This window comes from Primulina huaijiensis, chromosome 15 (assembly GCF_012295235.1).
Source record: "Primulina huaijiensis isolate GDHJ02 chromosome 15, ASM1229523v2, whole genome shotgun sequence".
NCBI classification, from domain to species: Eukaryota; Viridiplantae; Streptophyta; class Magnoliopsida; order Lamiales; family Gesneriaceae; genus Primulina; species Primulina huaijiensis.
Window position 1 is genome coordinate 5,059,188 of NC_133320.1, and position 27,286 is coordinate 5,086,473.

The 27,286-nt window shown below is 34.5% G+C and overlaps 3 protein-coding genes and 2 long non-coding RNA genes across 9 annotated transcripts; 3 read left to right on the forward strand and 2 right to left on the reverse strand.

Moving 5' to 3' along the window:
- The first annotated feature begins 443 nt into the window (after window positions 1-443).
- On the forward strand, window positions 444-2,567 carry LOC140958875 (GDSL esterase/lipase At1g71250-like). The gene is made up of 3 exons (XM_073416451.1): window positions 444-950; window positions 1,431-2,063; window positions 2,314-2,567. Exons 1-3 carry the CDS (start codon window positions 695-697, stop codon window positions 2,565-2,567), a joined length of 1,143 nt encoding a protein of 380 aa, XP_073272552.1. The 5' UTR covers window positions 444-694.
- An 80-nt stretch (window positions 2,568-2,647) lies between these two features.
- Window positions 2,648-3,567, reverse strand: LOC140960149 (uncharacterized). Its single transcript, XR_012172118.1, has 2 exons — window positions 3,033-3,567; window positions 2,648-2,909 (listed from the first exon to the last, which is right to left on the reverse strand). It is a non-coding gene; the product is annotated as an uncharacterized lncRNA (long non-coding RNA).
- A 10,010-nt stretch (window positions 3,568-13,577) lies between these two features.
- LOC140959023 (protein FAR1-RELATED SEQUENCE 3) lies at window positions 13,578-19,482 on the forward strand. 4 transcript variants are annotated; one of them, XM_073416721.1, is made up of 6 exons: window positions 13,579-13,831; window positions 14,448-16,779; window positions 16,870-16,956; window positions 17,299-17,448; window positions 18,173-18,289; window positions 19,065-19,482. In XM_073416721.1, the coding sequence occupies exons 2-6, from the start codon at window positions 14,542-14,544 to the stop codon at window positions 19,116-19,118; spliced, it is 2,646 nt and encodes an 881-aa protein (XP_073272822.1). In that variant the 5' UTR covers window positions 13,579-13,831; window positions 14,448-14,541; the 3' UTR covers window positions 19,119-19,482. The 4 variants fall into 4 exon arrangements, 3 of the variants coding, with proteins under 3 accessions (XP_073272822.1, XP_073272824.1, XP_073272823.1); XM_073416723.1 differs by having other exon boundaries at window positions 19,103-19,482; XM_073416722.1 differs by having other exon boundaries at window positions 13,580-13,719.
- A 3,200-nt stretch (window positions 19,483-22,682) lies between these two features.
- On the reverse strand, window positions 22,683-25,843 carry LOC140958970 (protein ETHYLENE INSENSITIVE 3-like). 2 transcript variants are annotated; one of them, XM_073416623.1, is made up of 2 exons: window positions 25,686-25,843; window positions 22,683-24,957 (listed from the first exon to the last, which is right to left on the reverse strand). In XM_073416623.1, exon 2 carries the CDS (start codon window positions 24,849-24,851, stop codon window positions 23,040-23,042), a length of 1,812 nt encoding a protein of 603 aa, XP_073272724.1. In that variant the 5' UTR covers window positions 24,852-24,957; window positions 25,686-25,843; the 3' UTR covers window positions 22,683-23,039. The 2 variants fall into 2 exon arrangements, with proteins under 2 accessions (XP_073272724.1, XP_073272725.1); XM_073416624.1 differs by lacking the exon at window positions 25,686-25,843 and adding an exon at window positions 25,455-25,661.
- Window positions 24,847-25,254, forward strand: LOC140958971 (uncharacterized). Its single transcript, XR_012171860.1, has 2 exons — window positions 24,847-24,974; window positions 25,028-25,254. It is a non-coding gene; the product is annotated as an uncharacterized lncRNA (long non-coding RNA).
- Window positions 25,844-27,286: the final 1,443 nt, after the last annotated feature.

The window sequence follows — 27,286 nt, forward strand, 5'->3', positions numbered from 1 at the left end:
TTAAGTTTTTAAAATTTAAAAAAAAAATCGATAATCATAAGAAAAATAAAGAATTTACATAATTTTAATACATAAATATTTTTAAATGATTTCAAAATAATTTTTTCAATTGTAAAAGTATGCATGAATTAAATATATTGTTTTTGAGAAAATGACATTTTAATTAGTTTTGAAAATCGTTATTTTGTTCATATTACTCAAATCCAATAAAATCTTTTCATTTTTGTTAAAGAGAAATTTTTTCCACCATTAGTTTTTTCTTTTATTGATAATCATTCCATATAAAATAATCAAATTTTCATTATAAATTTTTTAAACCTATCAAAAATCATTTTCCAAAAAAAAAAAATAAAAACCAAATATGTATTTCCATAGTTTGACAATTTGCAATATTTTTAAGTAACCAATTCCAAAATTGTCAAGCACATGAGTCATGCATGATTCACCATACAAGAAAATAGGCTCATAACCTTCAACTCCCATGCACGATTCACGTCTCTGAATTCTTGTTTTAGTTCCTTTCGAAATCTGCAGAATCCAAGAATCATCACACACGTAGAAATTAAATCGAGAAAATCCGAGAACAAACAGATTCAGTAAAATCTTGAAACAGAAGCTGGAGAAATCTGAAGTTTTTTTTTTGGGTTTTTGTTTTTCATCAACACTTTTGGCAGTTGCTAAAAAATCGAGAGAAATGGCCAAACAAATGCAGGTTCTTGCTCTGAGTTTTCTCCTGTTTTCGACGATATTTTGGGAGAAAAGGCATGTTTCTGCCATGGAATTAAGGGTTCCAAATCGTTCCATGTCATCGACGGTTACTGCAATGTATTTGCTGGGAGACTCCTCAGTTGATTGTGGAGAAAATACCCCGTTTTACAGTATTTTACACCAGAACTTGTCCATGTATCCGTGCAATGGCTCTGATTCAAGTCTTGTTCCTCAGCTTCTTGGTAAATCTGATCCTTTTCTTATGTATTTACACACAATGGGTTCAAGAAATTTGTGAAAAGATACGAATTTTCTTAGTTATTGCTCTATGATTCCACTGAATTGTAATGGGTTTTCTTGATCTTGGTTGGTTCGGTTATGATTTTCGTTTATTGAGATTGCGTGAGTGTACGAATTATCGCAAAATTCTTTCATCCTAAGAGTAAAATATGCTCAATGTCAGAGTGTATACAAAGTGCCCAGTATCAAAGTGCGATCACGGATAGCTGCATTGTACATGTAAATTCGAATAATCTGGTAAAACTTTTTTAGGTGTAGTCGACGAAATGAGTGAGACTGGTGACTAATCATCTGCGGCTCTTCATTTTTACCAAACATAATAAAATGAGATCCAAAAATGTCGAATCTACTAATCGAGTATTACCATTTTACGCATCTTTCTCATGTTAATTTGTATATATCAAAATCGCTCCTTGGTGCAGCTAATAAGATGGGATTGCAAAGTGCCAAACCATTCTACGGTCAGAATGGCACGATTTATGGGCTTTTAGGTGGAGTGAACTTTGGATCAGCACAAGCAACTATTCTTTCCCCACGTAGCCGAAGCTACCAATCCCTTAACCAGCAGCTACGACAAGCATTTGAAACAATTCAGCTTTTACAGCTTCACCTTGGTGAGGAACCGGCCAAACATTTTGTCAAGTCTTCCTTGTTCTATCTATCATTCGGAAAAGATGATTTCATCGAATACTTCGTTGATAACAAGTCTAGTTTTAATATCAAATACAATGGGACAGAATTTAGTCGGATTTTAGTTCGTCAGATGACAAATGCTGTGAGAAATCTTTATGCCAGTAATGTAAGGAAGATAATCTGCTCTGGAATTCTACCTTTGGGTTGTGCACCGCGTATACTACTGAAACGTGATAATTCTAATTCTTCGAGTAGCAAGGTAAGGGGTTGTCTCGATGAGGTTAACTTGATGATCTTGGAATATAACAGAAAGCTGGAGGAGAAAATCGTAGCCATTAATGCAGATTTGCCTGATGCACATATTATCTTCTGTGATGTTTACCGAGCAATGATGGAGTTCATTGACAATCCTAAGCCTTATGGTACAATCAAACTTTCTTCTTCAATTCTCAGAAAAATCACACATTTTGGGACTTCTTAGTTCAGAATCGTCTTGCCTATATGTGATCAGTGTTTTCATATTCAGTTACATTTAATTGTTCGTACTATCTTGTATGGCAGCAATAAAGCTTAAAAGCTTTGATTTGCATCGTTACGGTCAGTTATATATTGGTACAATGGCAGATGATTAATTGTTCCTTTATATATTTCTGATTGGTGAAACTTTTGCAGGGATTGAGGATGTGAACAGTGCGTGCTGCGGATTAGGCAAATACGGTGGCATGAGTGGATGCATCTCCACGGACATGGCCTGCCAACGGGCTTCAACTCATGTCTGGTGGGACTTATACAACCCTACAACCACCATCAACTCGTTGATAGCTGATTCAGCCTGGTCTGGCCATCCATTATCTGCCATTAGCCGCCCCATTACAGTCCAAGAACTCGTCTCCAACAGTGAAAAACCTATAAAACTTTGTACTTGATAGTTGTCCTTTTTTATTTGCAAAAACTAGTGTGAGTAGAAATGTGCTAATGCGTTCGACAAGTTGAAGATAGATAATCATTACGTAATTGCCTTTTGAGAACTTTATTGAAGCCTTGAAAGAGGCATAGAATCAAAGCATAAGTGTTGTACAATAGCAGTAGATAGAATACCAAGAGAGAGTAGATAAATGATAGGTGAAGAAATCGGTCGCCGTGGGTACATTTTGTGATAAAATTTTAGAAGAAATGTGTTAATAAAAGTATTGCTAGTCCGGCAAGGAAATCTAGTTTTGGACCTCCATTATTCTGATTTCCAGGAGCTGAGCTTGCTGGCGAAGGGCCTTTCGCAAAATAATAGCATGTTACTAAAGCAAATTAGGAAGAAATTTTGTGTGATCTAAATGGAATTCTTGAAACATTTGTTTCTTCAAAAAAAAAAGAAGAAGATAGATGTGAAAATGTACCTGCACAAGCACTGAGTGGTGGGGTGTTAACACGACAAACAGAAGGCAGCATGATGGCCTTATTTTTGTCGATCGAGATTCCCAGTTTATCGGGGTTCGAAAGCAACTCACACAGACAAATTGGTCGAGTATCCACCAGATGTGATAGCTCGGGGCAGCAGCCAGGATCTGGCTCGGTCACACCGTTACCCGGGGTGACGTAAGAGAGACAATCAGACATGTTGACTATATATGAGAAGCAATCCAAAGATGGTGAAGGAGCCATTATCACTGGTGCAGGGGCCGAGGATTGGCCATTTATGCATGGAAGTAGCCGTGCTGCGGCCAACAACAGGGCGGCGATTACGAGTGGATAGGTGGTGGTTTTGGCCTTGTGCATGCTTGTTGTTGGCATCATTCTTGGACGTCGACTTCGAAAAGTTGGGGGAGGGCCGTGTTTTAGTTTGAGAAAATATTGGATTTTCTTGATGCTAAGTAGTAGCAAGTAGCAGCCTTTTCTTGTAGCATAATAATTGAATTTGCGAAGTGTAACCGAAAAATTGGTGTCATTTGTGTAGCCTTATTTATTTATTTATTTATTTTTTGATATCCTAATCTAAAGTAGCCTTCTTTAGGATATGTTATAATATATATACACAAGAGAAACAAAACTTTATTTCAAATATTGACACTGATAAAGATTTATTACCGATGAATAGTTATCGCGTGTATCGTTCCCAAGAAGTTTGAATTTTGTGTGTATATCACTAGGTGGAAAAAAATACCGAATTTTCGGTATACCGAGATTATCATACCGAAAAAATGTCGAATTTATCGAATTTTCGGTATACCGAAGATTTCGGTATGGTATGGTAACAATACCGAAATTTTCGGTACAGTAACGGTATGCAATTTGAAATTTCGGTATATATCGAAATACCGCAAAAAATATACAAAATTTTTAAAATATATAATATTTTAAAACAATAAATTTATAAAAATTTTAAAATGTAAGGTTTTTTCGGTATAAAACGGTATATATCGATATCATACCGAAATCTCGATACACAGTATAATTTCGATATAATCGGTATGCTAGTTATATGTACCGAAAATTTCGATATACCGAAAATCGTTTTATCGAAGATTTCGCTACGGTATCGATATGAATTTTCTTATAACGTAATTTTCGGTATGGTATACGGTATAAGATTTTCGGTACGATACGGTACGGTATACCACCCCTATATATCACTGATAAAAATGTACATTTCAAGTTTGAATTTGTTCATTTGTAATCAATGTTCTCATTTTGGCATTTTTCTTTTCGGGGGTAATATCCTCGATTAGAAAGGAGAATTTGCAAATTGATAAAACTTGGTTGTCGAATTTAAATTTAAAAAACAGTAGACATTATAAAATTGTAAAAAAATAATAATTTATTTATACATAATTGAGCAAAACTTGTTTAGGTGGGAATTGAATTTGTCTATGCTCTCTACGAAACGATATTTTAATCAGTGACTTATTTTGGTGAAATTTCCTTCTTCCACGCATGTAACCACTATCATATATCGGATTATAGTGTGCATTTTATAATTTTCAACGTCAGAATAGGTGAGAATTTTAATATTTAAAAAAAGACTTTTTTTATAAATAAAAGTAAAAAAAATAATAATTAAATATATATTGCAACTATTGCTAAATATTATTAAATTAATTATTATGAATATTTTATTGCATATAAGTATGCTCGAGGCACTACATCTACTTTGTTCAACCTATTTATTGAGTTGGTTAAAGTTCCTTTTAAGATAATCAAATGTGGGGAAATAATACACAGTACAATAAATAATGAATGAGGAAATATTTTTATTTCTTTTCCTTTCTTTTTCTTCTTTTTTTTTAAAAAATTGGGTTTTAGAAATTTAAAATATTTTATATATTTTTTCTTAACATCATGTGAATTTTTTATATCAAAATGTAATAACCACTTATGAAACAATAGAGATCCAAGAAAGTAATGATATATGCATATGAAACTTAGATTTGGCAAATTATATAAATGGTTCCTGTTGAGTAAAAGAAAATTATTTTTCGATTTTTTGTAATTATTATAATATATCAACTCGTATGTTAATAACTTTTTTTATGATATGAAAATTACATGCTTTGGTATACGCTGAGTAAATTCTCGGACTAACGCAATACCATGCATGTATATGTTAATAACTTGATCATGTAAATATTATAGTGCAGTGTATGAACATTAATGAGGCATTTTTAGTTTATTATTTCTAGGTTTGCTAACGAGATACAATGAAAATTAGGCTATTGATATAGAATGTGCAAATGCCATTTTTCATTATCTGCAGCCAATCGAGATTAATCTAATGATCCCAACTGACTTTTATGTCAACTTTTTTATATTTATGTGGTCCTATATTTTGGAAAAAAATGTTTTATCGACATATTTATAATAAATGGTAAGACTGAACGAGTCAATGTATTTTACAAAAAGTTATAGTTAATAGTAACGATGTAAATAAAATATTTTAAACTGTAAAAAAAACTCAAATATCATATATATCTATATCTATCACTACACCAAAAACGGCAAACGACAACGGATAAAATCCGTTGTCGTAGCCTTATTAAAACTGTTGTAACTGAGGGTGTTGTTGAAAGTCCGTTCAACGACAACGGTTTTTATCTGTTGTAATCGGTCACCGTCGCTAAAAAAAATTAGCAACGGTTTTATCTTAAACCGTCGCTAATTCACAATTAGCAACAGTTCATTAAACCGTCGCTAGTTCAAATGAGCGACGGTTTAATTAACCGTCGCTAATGTGAAATTAGCGACAGTTATCAATCAAGACCGTCGCTAATATTAGCGACGGTTATTAATCACAATTTTCGTCGCTAATTCATTTCGAAAAATAAAAAAATACTTTTAATAATTTAATAAATCTAAAAAAAACTTATAATCGAAACTAAAATTGGTAAAAGAAAAAAATTTTAAGTGTTGTGAAGTAGTAAAATCGTGTAAGAGAGAAAAATTTTACGTGTTGTGTGAAATTGTATAAGAGAGAAAAAATTTTGAAGTGTTATGAAGTGGTTAGAAAAATTTTAGGTGTTGTGTGAAATTGCGTAAAAGAAAAAAATTTTAAGTGTTGTGTGAAGTGATAAAATGGTGTAAGAGAGAAAAATTTTAAGTAATGTGAAGTGGTGAGAAATTTTAAGTGTTGTGTGAAGTGATAAAATGGTGTAAAAGAGAAAAATTTTAAGTATTGTGAAGTGTTGTGAGGAAAATGACCGAAAATGTGATATTTATAGACAATTGGCGACGGTTGTTGTTTAAACCGTCGCTATTGACGACGATAATGTTGAAATCGTCGCATGATTTAAATTTGCAACGGTTTATATTTTAACCGTCGCTAAAATTAGCGACGGTTTCAGAACAATGTCGCTAATTTTAGCGACGGATTTTGTAAAACCGTCGCTAATTTTTAACATGCGACGGGTTTTGTTAAAATCGTCGCTAAAATTAGCGACGGTTTGTGAAACACCGTCGCTAAATATTGCAACATTTTCCAAAACCGTTGTTGTTTGTCCGAAAACCACGCTAATCGACAACGGTTTCTTAAAACTGTTGTCGATTATCCAAAAAAACACGCTAATAGACAACGGTTCGTCATTGACCCTAAAAAAACGCTCAAAGACAACAGTTTTATAGAACCGTTGTAATTGAACTGTTGTCTTTGACCCCCCAAAGACAACGGTTTTTAAAAACTGTTGTCTTTGACCCTCAAAGACAACGGTTTTGGATAAAATAGTTGTTAAAAACATACGACAACGGTTTTTCACAAAAAACCGTTGCCGTATGTGCATTGTTGTATGCAGAATTTCTTGTAGTGTATATGCATTTATATATTTATATTCTATCTATATATATACATATAAATACGAGTTGAATTGTGATTTTACATTAATAATTTTGTCTCATCCGAGTATTTTATTTTTTTATATTTATTTATATATATGTATATATAAATACAAATATCTATATCTATGAGCAAAAAAATATCATATTAAAAAAATTTAAATATTTATACTTACTAGAGTAGGTATCTTGTGAGACGATCTCACAAATCTTTATCTGTGAGACGGGCCAACTCTATCGATATTCACAATAAAAAGTAATACTCTTAGCATAAAAAGTAATATTTTTTCATAAATTACCCAAATAAGAGATCCGTCTCACAAAATACGACATGTGATACCGTCTCACACAAGTTTTTGCCTATTTACTAATTTAAATAAAGCAACTAAATTTTTTGTTAGATGAGTAGATTAATTAGAGGATGTAAATAAACAACCGCGGTAAATTCTCAAATTTAATCCGTTTTGGTTAACAACGCTAAATTGTAACTTTTTTTAGTTAGGCTTCAGTAAACCAACAACAAGAAACTTGTGCGGAAATATGCTCAATGAATTTGTTTGAGCAATAAAATGGTAAGGCTCAAAGAACATTTAGGCTAATAAAAATGAAGTAATATGCACAAAACAATTGTTTATGGATGTTCGGATTATTAAATATTCATACTTTCCTCTTTTTTCTTTTCAGAAAGAATTTAACTAGAAAACTTTGGCGATTATAGATAATTTGCAACAATCCACTTCAGCAAGACTTATTTCTGGCCTACCGAAACTCTTGGTTATTCTCACAACTTACACAATATGATCATTAAAACTCTCACTGTCAGTAACATGATTTTTGGAACAAAATACAGTTAGCATAATTGATCTTCAGTGATATGATAATCACTTAAGAACATGTTTCAAAGTATGCTTGATTAGTTGAGCTCTGAAAGCTTAAATTACACAATAAGATTTAGATCAATGTTAATGTTCGAGAAAAAGAGTGAAAAGTTAACGCAGTTGATCTATTTATAGACATACATCCAATGATTTTTGAATCGGATAGGCATTCCAGATATAATAATCTTTGTTCTACGTCATCGTCTTTTTGACAAAATATTCACTCGGATAGTGTGCATGTAATCTGACATTTTAACATATTGAAAACTGTCATGTTACGAAAGATATTAATTCTAATCTTGCCAGCTAGGCTCTGATTCTGCAAGAGAATGTTCTGTAAAACTTCAAAGTATGTCCGTTGAATTTCTTGACTAATTCAATCTGCAATGTCATTCAATATTTCTTGTGAATCAGTGGTTTCTTTCTAATATTTAGCTATGCTTTGAAAATCAGTTAAGCGTTAATATCAGTTAGGTGTGGAAAATATTTACACTTGAAGATTCAGTTTTTCCTTATGAATTTAGTCTGGCTGGACTCTTATTAAATGTTCATATAAGTCAGCAGCATTTTTTATTAAATCACCAAAACTTAATGGATCCAACAATTTCTTCTTTTTTGGTGATGGACAAAATATGCACGAGATGTCTGAAAAATTGAAGTCATATAATAATCAGAAGAGNAAAAAAAAAAAAAAAAAAAAAAAAAAAAAAAAAAAAAAAACTCATGCTAAAACTTCTGGTAAACTGATTATCTCTTGTGATGTCCTCTATAAGATCTAAAAATGCTTGCTTGATTACGGGGAGGCCTGCTAGACTTAGATGGCTTTCTTGAATCAGTTGGCCTTGAGGATTTCGAGGATATCCTGAGTCGCCTTTTTCTTAATTGTTTCTCTTTTGTTGTCAACACCAAGGTGATTCAGAAAATCAATCAATGTAGTCAATTGGGTATTAACTACATCAATCTTGGACAAAAGTTGAGAATTAACTGCATCAATTTTGGATGACATCTTAAAATTGCTACTTTAAGTTTATCCACCAAGATTGGATATAGATGCAACATGAATTTTCTTGAAATGCTCCAAGTTCATAAATATATATGTGAGGTGCTTGGAAAGTAAGGAAACCTCCTTGAGAATCTTTTCCTTGAAGTTGTCCACTGTAGTGTATGAATATAGCTGACTACACTAGAAATTTGTTAGACTAGAAGTAATCGATATCAGTCTGACATTGATGTCATCAAGAGGATCAACTAGAATTTCCATCTCTAGAGATTGCATAAGCTTGAGAATTTCTTTGGATCCAGTCAGTGGAAGAGTAACGACAAGTGAAAGATCTGGAGTCTGACTGTATGAAGATGGAAAATCCTGATCAATCAACAAAATTTGATCGGCCAGACATAATGGCTCTATAGAAATCACTTCCGGCACTACTTCTATTTGCAGCATTATTCAGAAAAAACTTGTTATGTCATAACAACTTCAGACACAATTACTTCTGCCTTTGTCATGATCGCGACATGTCCTATCTCTCATGGAAGAGTCTCAACAATCTCTATTTCTTTAACCACATGAGAGAGAGAGAGAGAGAGAGAGAGAGGATTGTTGATGAGTCTCCTCAAAATGTTTTTGTGCAATGGACTGCACAACTTCATCAACATTTGCTAATGTGATGTATCTTGTAGGAGGTTATTAGTCAGCATGTTGTGGTACTGGCTCTGGATTATTAGCAATAATTGTCTAAGTCGCATCAAAAATTGGTTCAATGGATGCTTCAGAATGTGGTTCTGAAGTAGAAATGGAGGGTTGCTGAATTGGTACTGATGATAATGGTTGCGGTTTCGGTTGGTCTTGAGATTCTAGCTGTTTTGCTTATGCATCAGTTGAAATCAGATGGTCTTGCTGATTTAAAGTTTCATCACTCTCATTGTTCTTTGAGTCAGTTGTGTATCCAACTCATGCTCGTCTTCCCAATAATCCACCTTCATCTCCAAGGGTACTAGATCCATGTACAACTGGTTGATTACTGCAATATCATCAAAAGCAGTTGGGCATTGAGCACCATAAGTTTGCCTTTGTTCTATACAAACACTAACAAGCTTCTTAATCTCCATCAGATCAAACAAAGAAGGTCTCATTTGAATTGCTTCTGGGATCATTTGAGTCTTGGTATGCTTGAGAGTACTCTTTTCCAAAACTATCGCTTTGTCAATGACATCTTTTTTTTTCATCTTCTTGAGATGGGTAACTGTTATGAGATCTGCTAACTCATCAAATAACTTGATTTCTTCCTCAGAGTATTCATTGACTGCTTCCATCAGCAAGTCAATTTGAGTCTTCACATTTGAAATAGGTTCATTTTGTTCATAAAACACTAACTGCTTTCCTTTCCATGATACTATTTGAGTAGTTAACTTAGATTCAAGATCGGATCTGGTGGCCTCAATTGAATCCTTAATCACAATACCCGTTGGTAGAGGAGATGTGGATGGAACTGGTATATTGATGATTCTTGATGCACTTGGTATAACTTCTCTGATCTTTGAGAAAACATACTTTTCAGTAGCTTTCTTCTGATAAATGGTCTCAGTCTCAGCAACTTTAGGACCACTTTCATTAACTTTCGAAGAACTTGGAACTTGAGAAACTAGGACAACTTTAATAACCTTCGGAACTAGTGAACTCGAGGTTGGCTCAATCTTTAGAGTCCTTGGTTTCTCCGTCAGTTGAGGAAGACTCACTTCAAAATCACTTGGCTAAAGCACAATTTTTTTAGGCTTTGGAACTGGAGCCTTGTTGCCTTTCTTGTCAGTATATAAGCTTCTTAGCAACAATAATCTTTTCACCAATCTCCTTTTTAATAGTTAGCAGGGTTGGATGAGATATGTTAAGAGCACGTCCTTTAGGTCTTTTTGTGCATGAAGGGCCTTGAACTTATGGGAGTAACTAGTTCACTCATAGGGACACCAGTATCTTCAAATTGACGACTTAGAAGAATAGAAAATCCATAGCAGATGTAATAATTGACTTAAGCATTTGAAAGAAAACTGATATCAGTTCACTTTCAGTCTGGTAGCAACGATAGCCATAACCAGAAACTTCTATGTAGTGAATGCATCGAAGAAACTTGCCTTCGCCAAGATTGGATTGGCCAAAACATCTACTAGGAGCTGATACTCCATCTTCGTTTCTTTCTTCTAGTCCTACATCTTGATGGGATCATTAGTAGCATTAAATTTGATCTTCATTTCCTCCAATACAGACCGAGGAACATTAGTGAATTTGGTTATCCCTTCGGTAGGAAACTGGAATAGATCAAAAAAGAAAGCTTCATCGATCAAAATATTAAGCTCATCCAATGGCATTGACACCTTTTCATCGTTGGGAGCAGTACCTCTGGCGTAGAAGACTTCATTTCTGATACATAAATATCGAGGGATGAACTGAAATTTATGTGCAATCTTTGAGTAGGCAAACATACAAGATAATTGTCAAGTTGTCTGCTAAAGATTTTGAAAATTTAAAAAAATCCATACATTATTCAATCAATCATATATTTAAATAGAATTAAATTAAAATGTTAAGAAATTTGAGATATTAAAACAATTTTAAAAAATGATTTTGAACGTTGGTTGTCCTTAACGGTTAATTAAGGAGAATAAATGAATTATTAAATCCATTAATATGTGATATGATCAGTTAGCTAGAGTACTGAATAATCAGGGAGACTCCAAGTATGACTTACAATTGTCTTATCAGTAAGGCTTCATAAGCAACTATTCCCCTTAAACATATGCATTACTAAGACAAATCAACAAGTTCTAATATGCTTCTAAAGTAAGCAAGTGGTTTCGTGAATATAACAGTTGTTTGTTGCTCTATTGAAATAAATTCCAATCTAACATGCTTATTCAACACATTATCTCTGATGAAACAATGTTTGATATAGACATGTCAAAAAGGGTTGGCAGGGCGGGCCAGCCCGCCACCCACCGCAACCCGCCATTAGGCGGGGCGGGGCGGGGCGGGGCGGGGCGGGGCGGGACTCTAAATGGCCAACCCAGCCCAACCCACCTTGGGGCACGGGTTAGGCGGGCCGACCCGCTTATTTTTTAAGAAAAAAATACTATACAGTATCACAGTAAACATAGAAGAAAAATATAATTCAGTCAAATAGTTTCATAAAATACTTAAAAACATTGAAATAAGAAATTAAGAAAATATACAACAAAATCCATAAAAGTTAAAGTGCTTAAATCAAACATGAAGAAATTAAACAAATACTATAAAGTCAATTCTCATTAAATTTCATTCAATCTTGATCTTTTACATTAGCACAGAGATTCAGATTTTACTAGAGTGAGTGATGGAAGCGAGGCGCAGAAGAAAAATAAGGAAGAAATAAGATAAGAGAGTGATGAAGGCGCATGAGAATTATTCCAATTTTTATATAAAACTTGAAAATATAAAATTCAACCCTAATTTGGCGGGCCAGCCCGTCTCGTTTAGGCTCGCCTCCAAACGATCTGCTATTTTATCAACTCAACCCTCTCAATTTTTATAGCGGGACCGATCTGACCCAATTTGACAAGTCTAGTCTGATATCTATATGATTTTGTCTGAGAGTACAAAACTGTATTGTACATGATTGCAATTACACTTGTGTTATCACAAAAGATTGGTGACTTTTTAGATCAACTCCATATTCCTTAAGTTGATCCACAATAATTGAGCACAACAACTCCCATAAACTAGGTATTCAGCTTCACCAGTAAAGGTTGCAATTCATGTCTGTTTCTTGTTAAACCCTGAAATCATCTGATCTCTTAGGAATTGACAAGTTTCACTCGTACTTTTCCTGTCAAGATTACATCCTACATATTCTGCATCTGAGTATCCAACTAAATTAAAAGATAAGTCTTTGGAATAGTAGATACCTACATTCCGAGTTGCTTTTAAATATGGAAGTATTCTTTTAGCAAATAAAAATATGATTGTTTAGGATCATATTGAAAACGAGCACAAATGTTACGACAAACATGATATCAGATCGACTAGAAGTTAGGTATAACAAAGAACCTATAAGATCTTGATACATAATTACCTCAACAAGGATTCTCTTTTCATTTTTGTCTATCTTGAATGATGAGCTCACGGAGGTAGCTGCAGTAAATCAAGTCTCTATTCTGAATTTTTCAAACATCTCTTTCGCATATTTGGCTTGATTGATAAAAATCACCAAATCTAGGTGCTTTAATTGTAATCCTAGAAAAAATGTCAATTTATTCATCATGCTCATATCAAACTTATCTTGCATCAGTTTGGCAAACTTCTCGTGCTTTTAAAATGCTTTTCCAAATGGAGAATTGGATATTACACCGAAAAAGTGAAGTTGGATATTATAACAAACTACAGATGAAGTTGTGAAGCTGTCAAAATCAAACAATTATCGGATTGTAAAGTGTCATCTTGATAAGAGAACGTCTATGATTCGCGTACAACTTATAGTCATTATTATTATTTTTTTTTGTGGTTTGATTTGGTTTAATTAACTTGATAAATTATCATAGATATGTCGTTATTCGAACACCTCAAAATATTATCTGACTTTCATACACATATATTTTCAACAGTTAGTTATCCATGTGTAACACAAATCCATTTTTCTGATATATTTGTGTCTGTTGTTATTTTTCTGACGTAAGACGACGTCATGGTAATTATTTGATTCGATGCCTCGAATAAATCTCATGAACAATAAAAGATAATGACTGCATTGGCTTATATAACTTCGAAAAGAACCAAACCAATCTCAACCGTTGACTACAAATTGACGGCCGATAGGCTCTCGTGGCATCCATGGATGTATCAGCCTCGTCGCCGGTAAAAAAGGTTCAGCAACTCCGTCGTAGTAATGCTAAAACCCTAGAATTCAAAAATTCACCCCATTTATGTGATTAGATTATGTCCAATATTTTACCTCTCTGATTAAGCTCGGATCGAGGTCTGTCTCCTTTTCCTCACTAATGTTTTTAATGGATTTTATGCATTGATGTTTAAATGGGCAAGCACGTGTTCTGAATTTTTTTTTCCTTTTCTTATATCGGTTTTAATCAGTTTCATAGTTTGTAGAAATTAGTCCGGAAGTGCGTGGAGGGTGGGTTCTTATTAAATATATCAATACTGTGAATCATGGGTAATTTGATTGTTTTTCTAGTTAGATTCATATGATAGGCGGAGAATTATGTATTTTCTAGGGAATTCAACTGTGGGTTTTGAAGTTGATGTGTTCAAAACTTATGGCGGCAACTTTTCACTACACCGCTGCGGACAACCAGTTAGCGCACTAGTGCATTAGGCTTCTCAATTATCGGGTCTGTAATGGTTCCCATCAAGAAGGGATCTCTACTAACCAATAGGAGAGAGTCACATAAGTTGCTTGTTTGTGTTAAACCAAAAAAAAAAAAAGAATATTTCATTATGCTACCAGATAAGAAGAGGGTTTTAGAATGACATGTCTCGTAGAGTCGGTTCAGTATATGAAACTGTGGAGGTCGTGATTGTTTTCGTTTCTGCCTTCGAAATTCCTATGGTGAATATGATGATTGATTCTTATGCAGATTGAGGAGTGCACGATCCTGTTGGTATAGACATGCTTGCAGGGTCCTTTTTCATTTGTGATGAATGTTGTGATCATGCAATAGTGATTGTGGTATGGACATAGACTTGATCGATGTGGGTCAACACAGGGCCGTCATGGATGATGGAGATGATGGTTCTAATGAAGGTGGAGAAAATAATGCTTATGGACATTCTCTGGTTCAGGATGAGGTTGGGGTGGCTCCTGAGCCACATGTGGGCATGGAATTTTATTCAGAAAATGAGGCCAGGATTTTTTATGAAGAATATGCAAGACATTTAGGTTTTAGAACCCATGTCATCCACGCCAATCGGTCTAAGGGTGATGGTAGATCTACCTCGCTAGAGTTTTTATGTTCCAGAGATCAGTTGATTCAGTTCAGAAAAAGGGCTAGTGAGAAATGCGAGGCTATGCTCAGAATAGAGGAAAGGGGCCAAGACAAATGGGTTGTGACAAAATTTGTCAAGGGGCATAGTCACTCAGTTACAGGTAATAAGGTGCATTCCTTTAGGCCACAGAAACATTTTAACGCCACGGCAAAAGATGTGGTGGAAACTGACCAAAGCGGGGATGTAATTCCCAGTGGCATGACACATGTATCTGTTGATGGAAACCATGTTCCCCCTGAAATGAACCGTGGAGGTAAGAATATGCCTCCAGAATCAAATCATACAAACAAAAACTTTGGCTTATCTGTTTGCGCTGCCAGGCATCCTAGTCAAAGAAGATCATTAGGCAAGGATTCTCAGAATCTCCTAGATTATTTTAAGAAGATGCAGGCTGAGAACCCAGGATTTTACTATGCAATCCAACTTGATGAAGAGAATCGTGTTGCTAATGTATTTTGGGCAGATGCTAGGTCAAGAACAGCTTACAGTCATTTTGGTGATGCTGTTGTTGTCGATACGATTTGCATAATAAATCAATACAAAGTACCCATTGCCTCTTTTACAGGGGTTAACCATCATGGTCACACAATTTTGTTCGGTTGTGCCCTACTGTTTGATGAATCGGAAGCTGCATTTGTCTGGCTATTTAAGACTTTTCTTGCTGCGATGAATGAACGTGCACCTGTCTCTGTGACCACAGCTAAGGGCAGAATCATACAGGCAGCAGTTGCTCGGGTATTTCCAGAAGCACGACATTGTGTTAACAGGTGGCACGTGTTAAGAGAAGGCCGGGATAAAATGGCTCATGTGTGCGTTGCTCATCCTAATTTTCAAGTGGATCTCTATGATTGCCTAAACTTGACTGAGACCATTGAGGAATTTGAATCAACTTGGGCTTCTATCCTTGACAAATATTACTTGAAGAGAAATGATTGGCTTCAGTCGATATATAGTTCTCGCAGGCAATGGGTGCCTGCTTATTGCCGAGACTTTTTCTTTGCTGCCATCTTTCCTCGTCAGCAATTTCAGAGCTCTTTTTTTGATGGCTATGTAAATCAACAAACTACGCTGCCATTGTTCTTCAGGCAATATGAAAGTGCTTTAGAGAATTCGTTTGAGAGCGAACTTGAAGCTGATTTTGATACACTATGCACCGCACCAGAGCTGAAGACACCTTCACCAATGGAAAAACAGGCAGCAAATTTGTACACAAAGAGAATATTCTTAAAATTTCAGGAGGAACTAGTTGAGACGTTTGCATATACTGCTAGTAGGATTGATGGTGATGGAGAAAACGACACCTACAGGGTTACAAAATTTGAGGATGACTATAAAGCCTATTTTGTATCATTAAATATTTCCGGAAAGAAAGCATCCTGCAGCTGTCATATGTTTGACTATTCTGGCATCCTTTGTAGGCATATTCTGACAGTGTTTACTGTAACAAATATACTCACCTTTCCATCTCATTACATCTTAAAGCGGTGGACTAGAAATGCTAAAGATGGTGCTTCTTTTGATGAACACGTCGAACTACAGGGTCAGGAGTCACTGACAAAGAGGTACAATAATCTGTGCAAGGAAGCAATCAGTTATGCTGAGGCAGGGGCAATAGCATCAGAAACATATACCATAGCACTTGCTAGTCTCAGAGAAGGAGGGCAGAAGGTTGCTTGTGTTAAAAAGAACATCGCAAAAGTTGTCCGTCCAAGTTCACAGGTTAGCAGAGTTAACAATGATGAGTGGAGGGCATCCAAATTGAGTGGAGATATGACACCATTACTGTGGCCGCAACAGGACGAAATAATACACCACTTTAATCTTAACGATGCTGGTGCTGCTGGTCAACCCATCATTCAGAAAATTGTCTCACACATGACCCCGATATCTCTTAACCGTGAGGAAAGTTACAATGATAACATGGTACTTCAAATGTTAAGGTGATTTTATTGTAAATAACTTCTACTTGTTGTAACAAATCTGAAGCTCTTTTACATTCCTTTTTCTCTTCAGGTTCTTCCTTGTCTTAAGTCGATGACGTGGGTGATGGAAAATAAAAGCTCAACACCAGAAGATAGGGTAGCTGTAATTAATCTGAAGGTACTATTCCTCCCCATATTGATCATGTGCTCCAAACTAACTAATGAGCTAAATTGTTTGGTTTCTTGTTTTCACAAATCATGATTACTATTTTCTATTTGCTTTTGCTAGTGCTCTTATTTTAAGATACTACATTTATCCAATTTCTAAATCGCAAATCTCTGACAGTTTTTATTTATCAGGATTATGTATAAATTTTGTGTTGATGTCATTCTGCCGTCGTCTTAACTGTCACTGATTTTCATTGCCACAATGTATGTTTAATCCTAGGGCCAATGCTCTCAAAATTTATATTGAAATTGAATGAACTCTCGTATTTTACTTTTCGTTTGCTACTCGCAGTTGCAAGATTATAGCATAAGTCCTACAGGAGAATCAGCGGTCAAATTTTCATTGTCAAAGATCACATTAGAGCCCATGTTAAGATCCATGGCTTACATCAGTGAACAGCTCTCTACCCCTGCCAATAAAGTTGCTATCATTAATTTGAAGGTTTGTGTTTTTATTTTATGGGTGTTTAACGTTCAAAAAAATTATATTTTTTTGCATTGCATGGCTCAGGTTCCTGTGTTGAAACTTGAAAGTAACCTGTAAATTGGGCAAATAAACCCTGATTAGACTAGTGTTTGTGCCTCCGTCCACTGAAATGCATGTTGACTTTAGTCAGTAAATGTAAGGGATGGTATCTAAATTCTATACTTGATTAGCTAACAGAAAATTCTCTATTGCATTGGTTGCATATGAGTAATGGTATTCTCGGATGGACGATTGCCAGCTTCGGCTAGGTGTACCTTGCATAACCCCAGACTCCAGAGGGATGAGAACATTTGCTAATGGTTAATTTATTCTCAACACAAAGGCTTCCTTGACCCCATAGACCCGAACTCAAAAACCTAGCATTTATACCATAGTAGAATTTTCTGACCTTTTCAACTCTTTATTGTGTTTCTCATTTTACTCATTCACATTGCGACATAACATTTATCTTACCACCAAATTTGGGTGTTTCTTTTGGTTTGTAGTTGAATTTTCATAGAAAATCTGTATATCTGAGACATGGGAGTAGATATATCCTACTTTGGACATTTTTGAAACATGGACAAATGCATGTGTTACAGTCATATATCATGTAGGGGCTGGAAATTTGGAGTCATACCACAATCATATTTGTTTATTGTGACAGAATATTTGTTGATATTGCCTCCTTTATCTGCAGCTTCAAGATGTGGCGATGATTTCAGGTGAATCAGAGGTGAAATTTCAGGTATCCAGGGATACATTAGGTGCCATGTTGAGATCAATGGCGTACATTCGTGAGCAGCTGTGTAATACAGTAAGCATTCTTTTCCTGATGGCAATAATATCCTTCTTTTTGCTGAATTTATGGTTAACTTTAACTGTTAATTTCATTTAAAAGTTATGATTATTTAGCCACACCTGGAATTTAACCACAATGTTTTCAACATGCTTTTGTTTGCTCCTTAAAGAAACCAAATGATCAATAATAAGCGAGGAGTTATGGTGTACAGGCTATTGGTTTTTGTCTGGATATCTTGTTCATTCATCCACTTCACTTTTCAGTATTGCATTCTTGGGTTTTTTTTTCTTTCTGTTATTTTTTCTTTTCCAAGTTCCAAGGAACATCAAAATAATATCATATGTGATTGTACTTGATAATAAAGAAATTTGTCCTCGATGATCCATTTTAGCGTTCCTCTTTAAGCTGCTATGGGTTCTGCGAGTTCAAACGTGAGAATGGTTTCATAAAAAGTGGTTCAGTGTTGCGTTCACTTCAGTTTAATCTTCTGTCCTGATTTATTGTACTGTTTTTGGTATTTGTTGGTGTGATGTTTGGTCGTGGATCGCTCAATAATTTAATTAACCAAATACGGTTCTCAAAATATTACTACCTACTTGCTTGTTTTTTTCTGGGGTACCTATTTTTGGATTGGGACACAAGCTGTTATCACAAGCTCCAAAAATCTGTACAACCGGAACTGTTTCATGTGATTTATTCTAGAGGAATTTGTTTGTTACTTTCTCTATTCTGCAGCATCATGGCAAGCTTATGCTCTCGAATTTTCTGATTCATTATTTTAACTTTTTAGAAAAGATTTGTAGCCCCTGGATGTTCTTGCAATGACAGGTTGAGCCCAAGCTAGACAATGCTGCAAAAAGGCAGCGAAAATAGATAGACACCTCTTGTTTTCATTCACACCGAAGCTGAGACGCAGGTTGGATCCGACTATAATCAACACCGAGTAAATTATTTCGGAATCATCCTCTCAACCTTAACAAAGGTAGATTTTCCTATTCGGTCTGTTAAGTTTGTGAATGCTAGTCAATAGGACTCAACAGGCCGATTATCTCATCTCCCATTTTACAGAAGCTTCACGTTACAAGATTATCAGATGAAATCCTGTGTATTATTGTTACCAATTTTGTAGAAAATAGAAGAGAAGTTTGTGGTTTTTTCATCCTGTTCTAAAGATGGGTTCGCGGAAATCAAATTTTTCGTGTTTTTCATGCTATGTTCCTGAAAGATTTCGAATTTTTAAAGCTCGTAGCATAAATTTTGGTGAATTGGATCTGAGAAAGTAGTAGTTTAGAGAAAATTAAAATAATTGGGTTCAATGGAATCAAAGCAAATAGAGTGAATGTCCAGGTTCATGAACATTTAGATGCTTAAAGAAGCAAACAAGAAACCTTGCATGTGTCTTTGGTCTAACATGTCACTTCAAATTTGGGCAACGGATGCCAACAAAATAAAGTTCAAACAATTAATAAAGATTTAATAATTTGATTATTGATATTTTAGAATTTTAAATACTAGAGTAGATTTTATTATGTTTGAATTTTTATGTCACTTATCAAATGATTCCCACAATTCGTGTTCTTAATACTTCTGGACGTATTCAAGCTCGTCTTGTTGTTTAATGGCCAGAAATTTTGGATTGGGTTAAAAAATAAAAACTATTTGATAATTGAAATTGTAAATTTTATATTAAAAAAATATTGGATTAGGGGTATATGAAATCTATGATCAGAGAAAAATGATGAGTTCGATAATATCCAATAAATATTTATAAGAGTTTCAAAATACTATAATTTATAAATGAGTAGGTCTCTTGTGAGATGGTTTCACGAATTTTTATCTGTGAGATGAGTCAATCTTACTGATATTCACAATAAAAAGTAATATTCTTAACATAAAAAGTAATATTTTTTCATGGATGACTCAAATAAGAGATCAATCTCATAAAATACGATCCGTGAGATCGTCTCACACAAGTTTTTGTCATTATAAATTATACTAATATAGAAATTATGGTAATTATATTCATGGATGAGTGAGTCTCATGTAAGACCGTCTCACGGATCTTAATCTGTGAGACGGGTCAACCCTACATATATTCACAATAAAAAGTAATACTCTTAGCATAAAAAGTAATATTTTTTCATGGATGACCCAAATAAGATATATGTCTCACAAATACGATCCGTGAGACCGTCTCACATAAGTTTTTGCCTTCATGGATTTATTGTGGATTTTTGTTTATGGTAAATTAAAACTCTTTTGATTATAAATCATGCAAGAAATTTAGGTATTTGATAAGGGTCTAACAAAATAACTAATAATAATAATTTTATAAATCGAAACTTCTAAGACTTGTAAATCTAGTCTATTTTATTTACAATAATAATTTATAACCATCTTAAAATATTGATTTTTAGATATAGCTGCCGTAATACACTATTGAGATTTATTGGTTTGACAAGCATTCAATATATTTTCTTTAAATTATATAATGATTTGATTAAAAATAAATTTTCATTTTTAGTCATATATGTATTGTGTTTGACATTTTTAGACTTTTATTGAATCGATTATAGTCATGTAACTATATTTTAAAATCAATTCAGTCCTTCTAATCTAAATCGTGTGATTAATTAACTAATATCATGTTAAACTTTTATGACTACGTGGCTAAAAAATCTCTTAACATGCAGTTATTTTTAACAAAATGATTATTAAAAATAACAATGAAATTAGTTGACTAATTACATGATTTTAACGAGAATGACTGATATTTATCGCACTTTGTTATTGGTAAAAGATAAAATAAGGGCATGTTTTTGTGCATTGCAGTTATACTATAACAATAATTATTATTAATTGTCAATATTTAATCATATTATTACCTTACATACATTTGCAAGATCCAAAATGGTGGGAATCTCTTTCAAGTCAAATAATTTGTTAATGTGTCATCATTTATATTGTGTCTTTGATTGATTGGATGACAACTTTTAAAGTAAGTGGCATTGTACCAAAGATGTCAACTCCATTATATAATTTTTTTTGGCAAAAACTTGTGTGAGACAATCTCACGGGTCATATTTTATGAGACGGATCTCTTATTTGGATCATCCATGAAAAAGTATTACTTTTTATGCTAATAGTATTACTTTTTATGCTAAATATCTGTAGGATTGACATGTCTCACAAATAAATATTTGTGAGACCGTCTCACAAGAGACCTACTCATTTTTTCATTAGTTGTGACTCATATTTATCTCATATTGGAAAAGATTTATATGCTACTACATCACGAGTGAGTGAGGTGACATCGACTCTATTATTGTTGTTATTGTTTGGAGATTTGTTATAATTCAATCTCGAACTGAATATCTCAATCACAAATTTGAAATTTTGATGATAGGCTAGTCAACTCCATTATTGGAGAACATGAAATAGGTATAATTCTAAGAACATGATTCACATGAAGTACTTATTATAATATGCAATTGAGCCCATCTAACCACATACGAACTTTGAATTTAGACATTTTTATTTGTGCTATTGTACTAATCATGTGAGTTCTCGTTGATTCATGAATTTTATAAAATTTCAAATAAATAAAATTATTCATTGACTCAAATAAAGTCGACCCACCCTAAAAGATAGCGAGGGTAGTATATTAAAATCATCTTTAATTAACTAAAATAAATAATCAAAATCTATACTATCATATAAATAATCTGTCACCCAGAAGACGTCACTTTTTGTTTACAAATTTGTCCTTACACCGACATTTTTTTTCTCAAAATTGTCATGACTTATTTTCAATATTACCCCTCTCAAATTACAGTATAACCCCTAACTAATTTCTATTGATTATTATTAAATTAAACATGAAATTAACCATTTAATAAAACAAAAAAAATCATATATAAATTATGATTATAAATTATAATTGTGTGTAATTGTTTTCCAACTCTTCCACTATATTCACATGCAGTGCTGAAACGCTTGTTTCTTTCATAAACGGCACTCAAACAATATGTACCAGCCACCACCAAACCTCAATTATTTAGACATGAATCTTCTTGACCATCCAGATCCTCAACATATCAGATTACAAAAACCTTGGTTACAACGATGCATACTACTTCGCTTCGTGGTTCGATTGGCGTTTTTATGATCGAGTGTATGCTAACATACTAAAACACGTAGCTTGTGATTATTATACAACTCAAATCTTTTAAATATTCGTTGAAAAGAAACACGGGGCAGGACAGCAGAGTGGATTACTGCTATTTCACAGAATTTACAGTGGATATCCAAAGATTTTTAGTTCAGTATTCAATCTCCATCCGAATCCCAACATACAGAAATTGATCAAACGTGCAATGTTGTGGCTCCACAGTCATAAAGAGAGTCATGGGCAAAAGAAAATAGACAAAATAGCCTCCTTAGTCAACAAAATACAGCCAGCATGAAAATGAACTGGATACCCAAACCAAGCAAAGAAATAGTTGCCAACTGGATTCCATAATAAACACATCAACCCTTAGCTTGTGGTAGTACAAGAAAATCTCAAAAATAAAAGAAAATGAAAATTAAGCTAAGCTTATTTATGTAACATCTATAAGTCTTGTCTAAAATGTTTTGAGGAGACCATTCAACTTCATGTATTGATTGCAAATATGCCCAAGTCCCTCAACTCGTACGAGTTCATTGTGAAGAAAGAACCATAATAAACTAGAATTTTAGTAGGTGATACAAGCTCTGCAATCCTTTAGTACCATATTGTAGCACCCTGTTTTGGCATGTTATCCCTTGCTGATCCGGAGAAACCTCCGGTGTAATTCGTGGATGGTATATTGAACGGAGAACTGAACATTATTTGGAAATTTTCATTCATATTGGAGTTGAAAGGTTGATTTATAACCTTGCTGCGGTCGAACCTGTCCACTGTATGAAAAACGGAAGGATTAGTTGGCACGTTGGAATTTTCAAAAATTCTGCCGTTAATTGCTATCCCTTGACCGTGAAGGTAGCCATCTTGTTGGCATTGGACGATAGTTTGCTGAATAGAATGCTCATTTGTCGCAGTAGCATTTTCTGTATCTATGTTCTTGGTAAGATTATTGTCGTAGAACGACATAAGAGCGTTTATTGTCCTTTGCCCGTCTTCTGGAACACCAAGTCCTGATAAATCGAAGGACGGCGGAGTAGGATTTACAGGTAGAGCAGCTGATTTTGGCTGGACAAAAGATTGTGGGAAGATGACTGGCTTGACTTCATTTATGCTAAAGTTTGAAACACCAAACTCAGATGACTGTCTGTAAGGGCAAGAGAGTTGATGATTGTCCCTCGAAGTTCTGTCCTGAAAACCGCGACAAAGTTCGCTGTGAGGACACGAAAGAAAATCGCACGTGTATATCTTGTGATCCATCAAAACATTCAGTTCACTGCCCAGCTTTCTCTTCTTAGAAAAGTCCAAGTTGTTCTGAACCGGTAGCCTGCCTTGGAATCTGTCCAATCCGATATTGAGCAAATCAATAGGGATTGGTTTTTGCTCTTGCAGTTCAAAGTTTGGCTCATCTGTGGCTCCGTCAACATCATACTCGCTATCATCATTCAAAGTGAACGTTCCACTTCCACCAGAAGAGGACTGAGGCGGGCAACGATCAGGGTAAAGCTCTCGGGCCAAGGCTTCTTCCTGATTGATTATGGCCAGCCAAGTTGCACTTTCTTTGGCTGTCATCTTATCCTGCAAACATTTTGACTGCCTAACCAGCTTCCGAATCTTGGAAATATCAGGTGACATGTGCTTTATAACAGACGTTAGAACCCCCACCTTCCACGCCTTCTTCAGATCATGAGGCTTCTTGTATGGTGGAGGGCCTTGATCCATCCGTAAACCGAGCTGATGCCACCACTCTTCCTTCCCACTCGGCCACCATGGAGGTGGGACGCCTCTTTCCAATGGAAAACGTCTCTGAGGAGGATCACAGTGCTGCATCAGAGCAGACAAAAGCGAGCCAAGGGTTGTGTCTTGGAGCTCTTGCAACGTGTGTGGAGTTGGGCCGATCGGATTCGAGTTCTCGTTCTTTCCTGGGATTGAATTATCTGCTTGGTATTTTGCTATAGCAGCCGGTCCATTTCTATCAAATCTGACCTTATCCTTCCACCACTCCCTGAGATTATCAGAGGCCCCGCTCACCGGCTTGCCTTTCTCGGGTATTATTCCATAAACAAAACCTTGAGCTTTGCAAACCTCCATCATCTTCAACATATACTTCAAGATCCCATCCTGCGCCCTCGACATCTTCTTCCTCCTCGCCTGTTCCTGGGATTGCCGTTGTTTCACAGCATCAACACCTTCTTTCCCCTTGTTCATTTCTTTGAGCCTTTTAAGTCTCATTTTGTCTCTCCACATCCTCCTTTCAAGTTCATCAACGTCCATCTCCTCATCCGTATAGTCCTCCTCCATAACTTGCTCGGGTATCTCAGACTCCGGTTCACACACATCTACTTCCTTGATCGTAGCAGAGGAGAAAAAATCAAGATCGCCGCTAAACCCCATGTCCTCGAACATCATCATCGCAACCAAGGCTTCAAATATCGAACTAATTCTTCTTTTTGAACCAAACGCGAGATTCAGTAATATATATGAAGATGGATTCAACTAAATGCCAGGCTATTCCCACCTGGATGGAAAACAAGTGTCCCGTATATCAATGCAAAATCCAAAAATACAAAACCCATGGAAAAAAAAAGAATCAAAATAGTTTATAATCTAGCCAGATTTCTATTTTACATCATAATAAACATCCGCATCACAACTGAAACAAACTCAAAATATCATGACACGTAAAGCACATGAACTCCGTGAAACAAAGAAACCACAGATCCCAAAAGATAACTGAGAAAACTAAGCTCAAGTCCAAGTAATCTAAGATCAGCTGTACCATTAAAACAACAGAATGCGAGAAGAACTAAAAAAACATCTCCATTAGTGTCAAAGGTTCAGACAAACATCATTTGAAACCAAAAACACCAGAATACTCATTATTCAACAGCTGAAAATCAATCACGGCAGAGTTTTTTTCAAAGATTAGAAGATTCATCGTGTGAACTAATCCAAAATCTTCATTATATACCCAAAACTAAATAAGCACCACAAATAACCAAGAAGAGAACTCACACCAAAACCTCAAGAACAACCCTCCAAGAAAAAAGGAAACCATGTATCAAAGAAACCCCAAAACCGTCAAAGATCGTCAAAGATTTGAACTTTAACCCAAAAAGAACAATAAATCATAAAACTAAACCACGCAAAGCAATAAACAACAAGAACACACAACAAAAGTAGCAATAAAAAAAATAGAAGATCCTTAAAATTATCAAATAATTCATTTTCTTTTTTGGCTTCTACCTCACAGGCTATTCATGTGAATTTCAGTCCCAACTCAACTCCTTTCTTGCACAAAAATAATAATTGGCCCTCTATACAAATAGTGATAGTAGGAGAAAGAAAGAGGGTGGCAACCGGAGAAGGAAAATGATGGGACTGGGAAGAGAGTTGAAATGTATCCTATTGGGAAAAAATAAAATAATAAATCACAGCATCAGTGGTTGGAATTCTGTATTGGGAGGTGGAAAATGTCGGCACTTGGTAAGAAATCAAAGATTAAAAATATTAATTACTGTGCTTATTTATCAATTTCAATGAATGTAAAATTATTTGGTAATAAGCAATTCATTTAATCAGGACACTCTACTCTGCGTGAGCATTTTATTTTAATGTTATTACATACTCACAAATATATATACAATTTGATATTCTACTCATGCACAATGTCAATCAATGAGTCGTCAATCATCTATTTGATGTAATAAATTATATCTAAATTTTATTTGTGGACACGGTGGTTAGAAAACATATAGATGAAAAACACACACATATATATATTNAATTTTTTTGATGAATCTTCTATTTTAGTTTGTTTATATGTGTGATCTATATTTTAAAATGAACGGACATATACAAAAAATTGCATTAATGTAGATTTTATTGAAATATAAAAAAAATAATATTCTTTTTGAAATGGTGGAAATTTAATTTGAGAATTTTAAATTTAGTAAATAAATTGACAAGATAATACATATCCCGTAATTCTGCCTTTTTCCTATTATATATTTTATTTGTGTAAATTTTAAATAACTATTTTGATTCTTGTGAGAATGCAGTAAATTTAGGAATGAATTGATATTGGTAACGCTTTTGATAAGTTGAATTTTTAGGATTTCATTGCCACGTGCGATGCGTCTTGCATGCCAAATAACTTCATATTTGCAATTTCTTGTAACATGTTAACAAACTGGAGCCACGAAATTGGATTTGACAGCAGATGACTTATATCTAGCTCATATGACCTCAAAATTTCAAATTTAGAACGAAATCTCGAATTTGATATTCAAATATAATAAAACCACTTCTCCAACGGCTTTTTTTATATAAAAAAACAAAAACTTGTGTGAAACGGTCTCACGGGTCGTATTTTGTGAGACGGATCTCTTATTTGAGTCATCCATGAAAGAGTATTATTTTTTATGATAAGAGTATTACTTTTATTGTGAATATCGGTAGGGTTGACCCATTTCACAAATAAAGATTCGTGTGACAATCTCACAAGAGACCTACTCAATATAATAAAACCACTAAAAAAATGGGTTTAATATGCCAAGAGAATATTCATCATCGTTGGATCAACACTCTCACAACACGATCATGACACGGTGACGTGACGTAAATTTCTCTTAGCTATAAGAGAGACGTGAAATCAAATCCACGTTAAAACAAAAACTCCTCATCAGAAAATTAACTAACCCCTATACAAATTCACAAATTGAAATTTGAATATGGAGGAAACATGAAATTGACCCTACAAACTATACACACATTTATCACCACTTAGCAATAATACCATGCAATGGACCCCATGGAATTAAATTAAAAATTTTAAAAATGGGACA

Excerpts from the sequence above, each read along its gene's own strand:
- LOC140958970 (XM_073416623.1), bottom strand. The coding sequence starts at position 24,851 with ATGATGATGTTCGAGGACATGGGGTTTAGCGGCGATCTTGATTTTTTC.
- LOC140959023 (XM_073416721.1), top strand. The coding sequence starts at position 14,542 with ATGGACATAGACTTGATCGATGTGGGTCAACACAGGGCCGTCATGGAT. Across the intron at positions 16,780-16,869 it reads AAAGTTACAATGATAACATG|GTTCTTCCTTGTCTTAAGTC; the intron begins GTACTTCAAATG and ends TTTTCTCTTCAG. Across the intron at positions 16,957-17,298 it reads TAGCTGTAATTAATCTGAAG|TTGCAAGATTATAGCATAAG; the intron begins GTACTATTCCTC and ends TGCTACTCGCAG.
- LOC140958875 (XM_073416451.1), top strand. The coding sequence starts at position 695 with ATGGCCAAACAAATGCAGGTTCTTGCTCTGAGTTTTCTCCTGTTTTCG. Across the intron at positions 951-1,430 it reads TCTTGTTCCTCAGCTTCTTG|CTAATAAGATGGGATTGCAA; the intron begins GTAAATCTGATC and ends TCCTTGGTGCAG. Across the intron at positions 2,064-2,313 it reads TGACAATCCTAAGCCTTATG|GGATTGAGGATGTGAACAGT; the intron begins GTACAATCAAAC and ends AAACTTTTGCAG.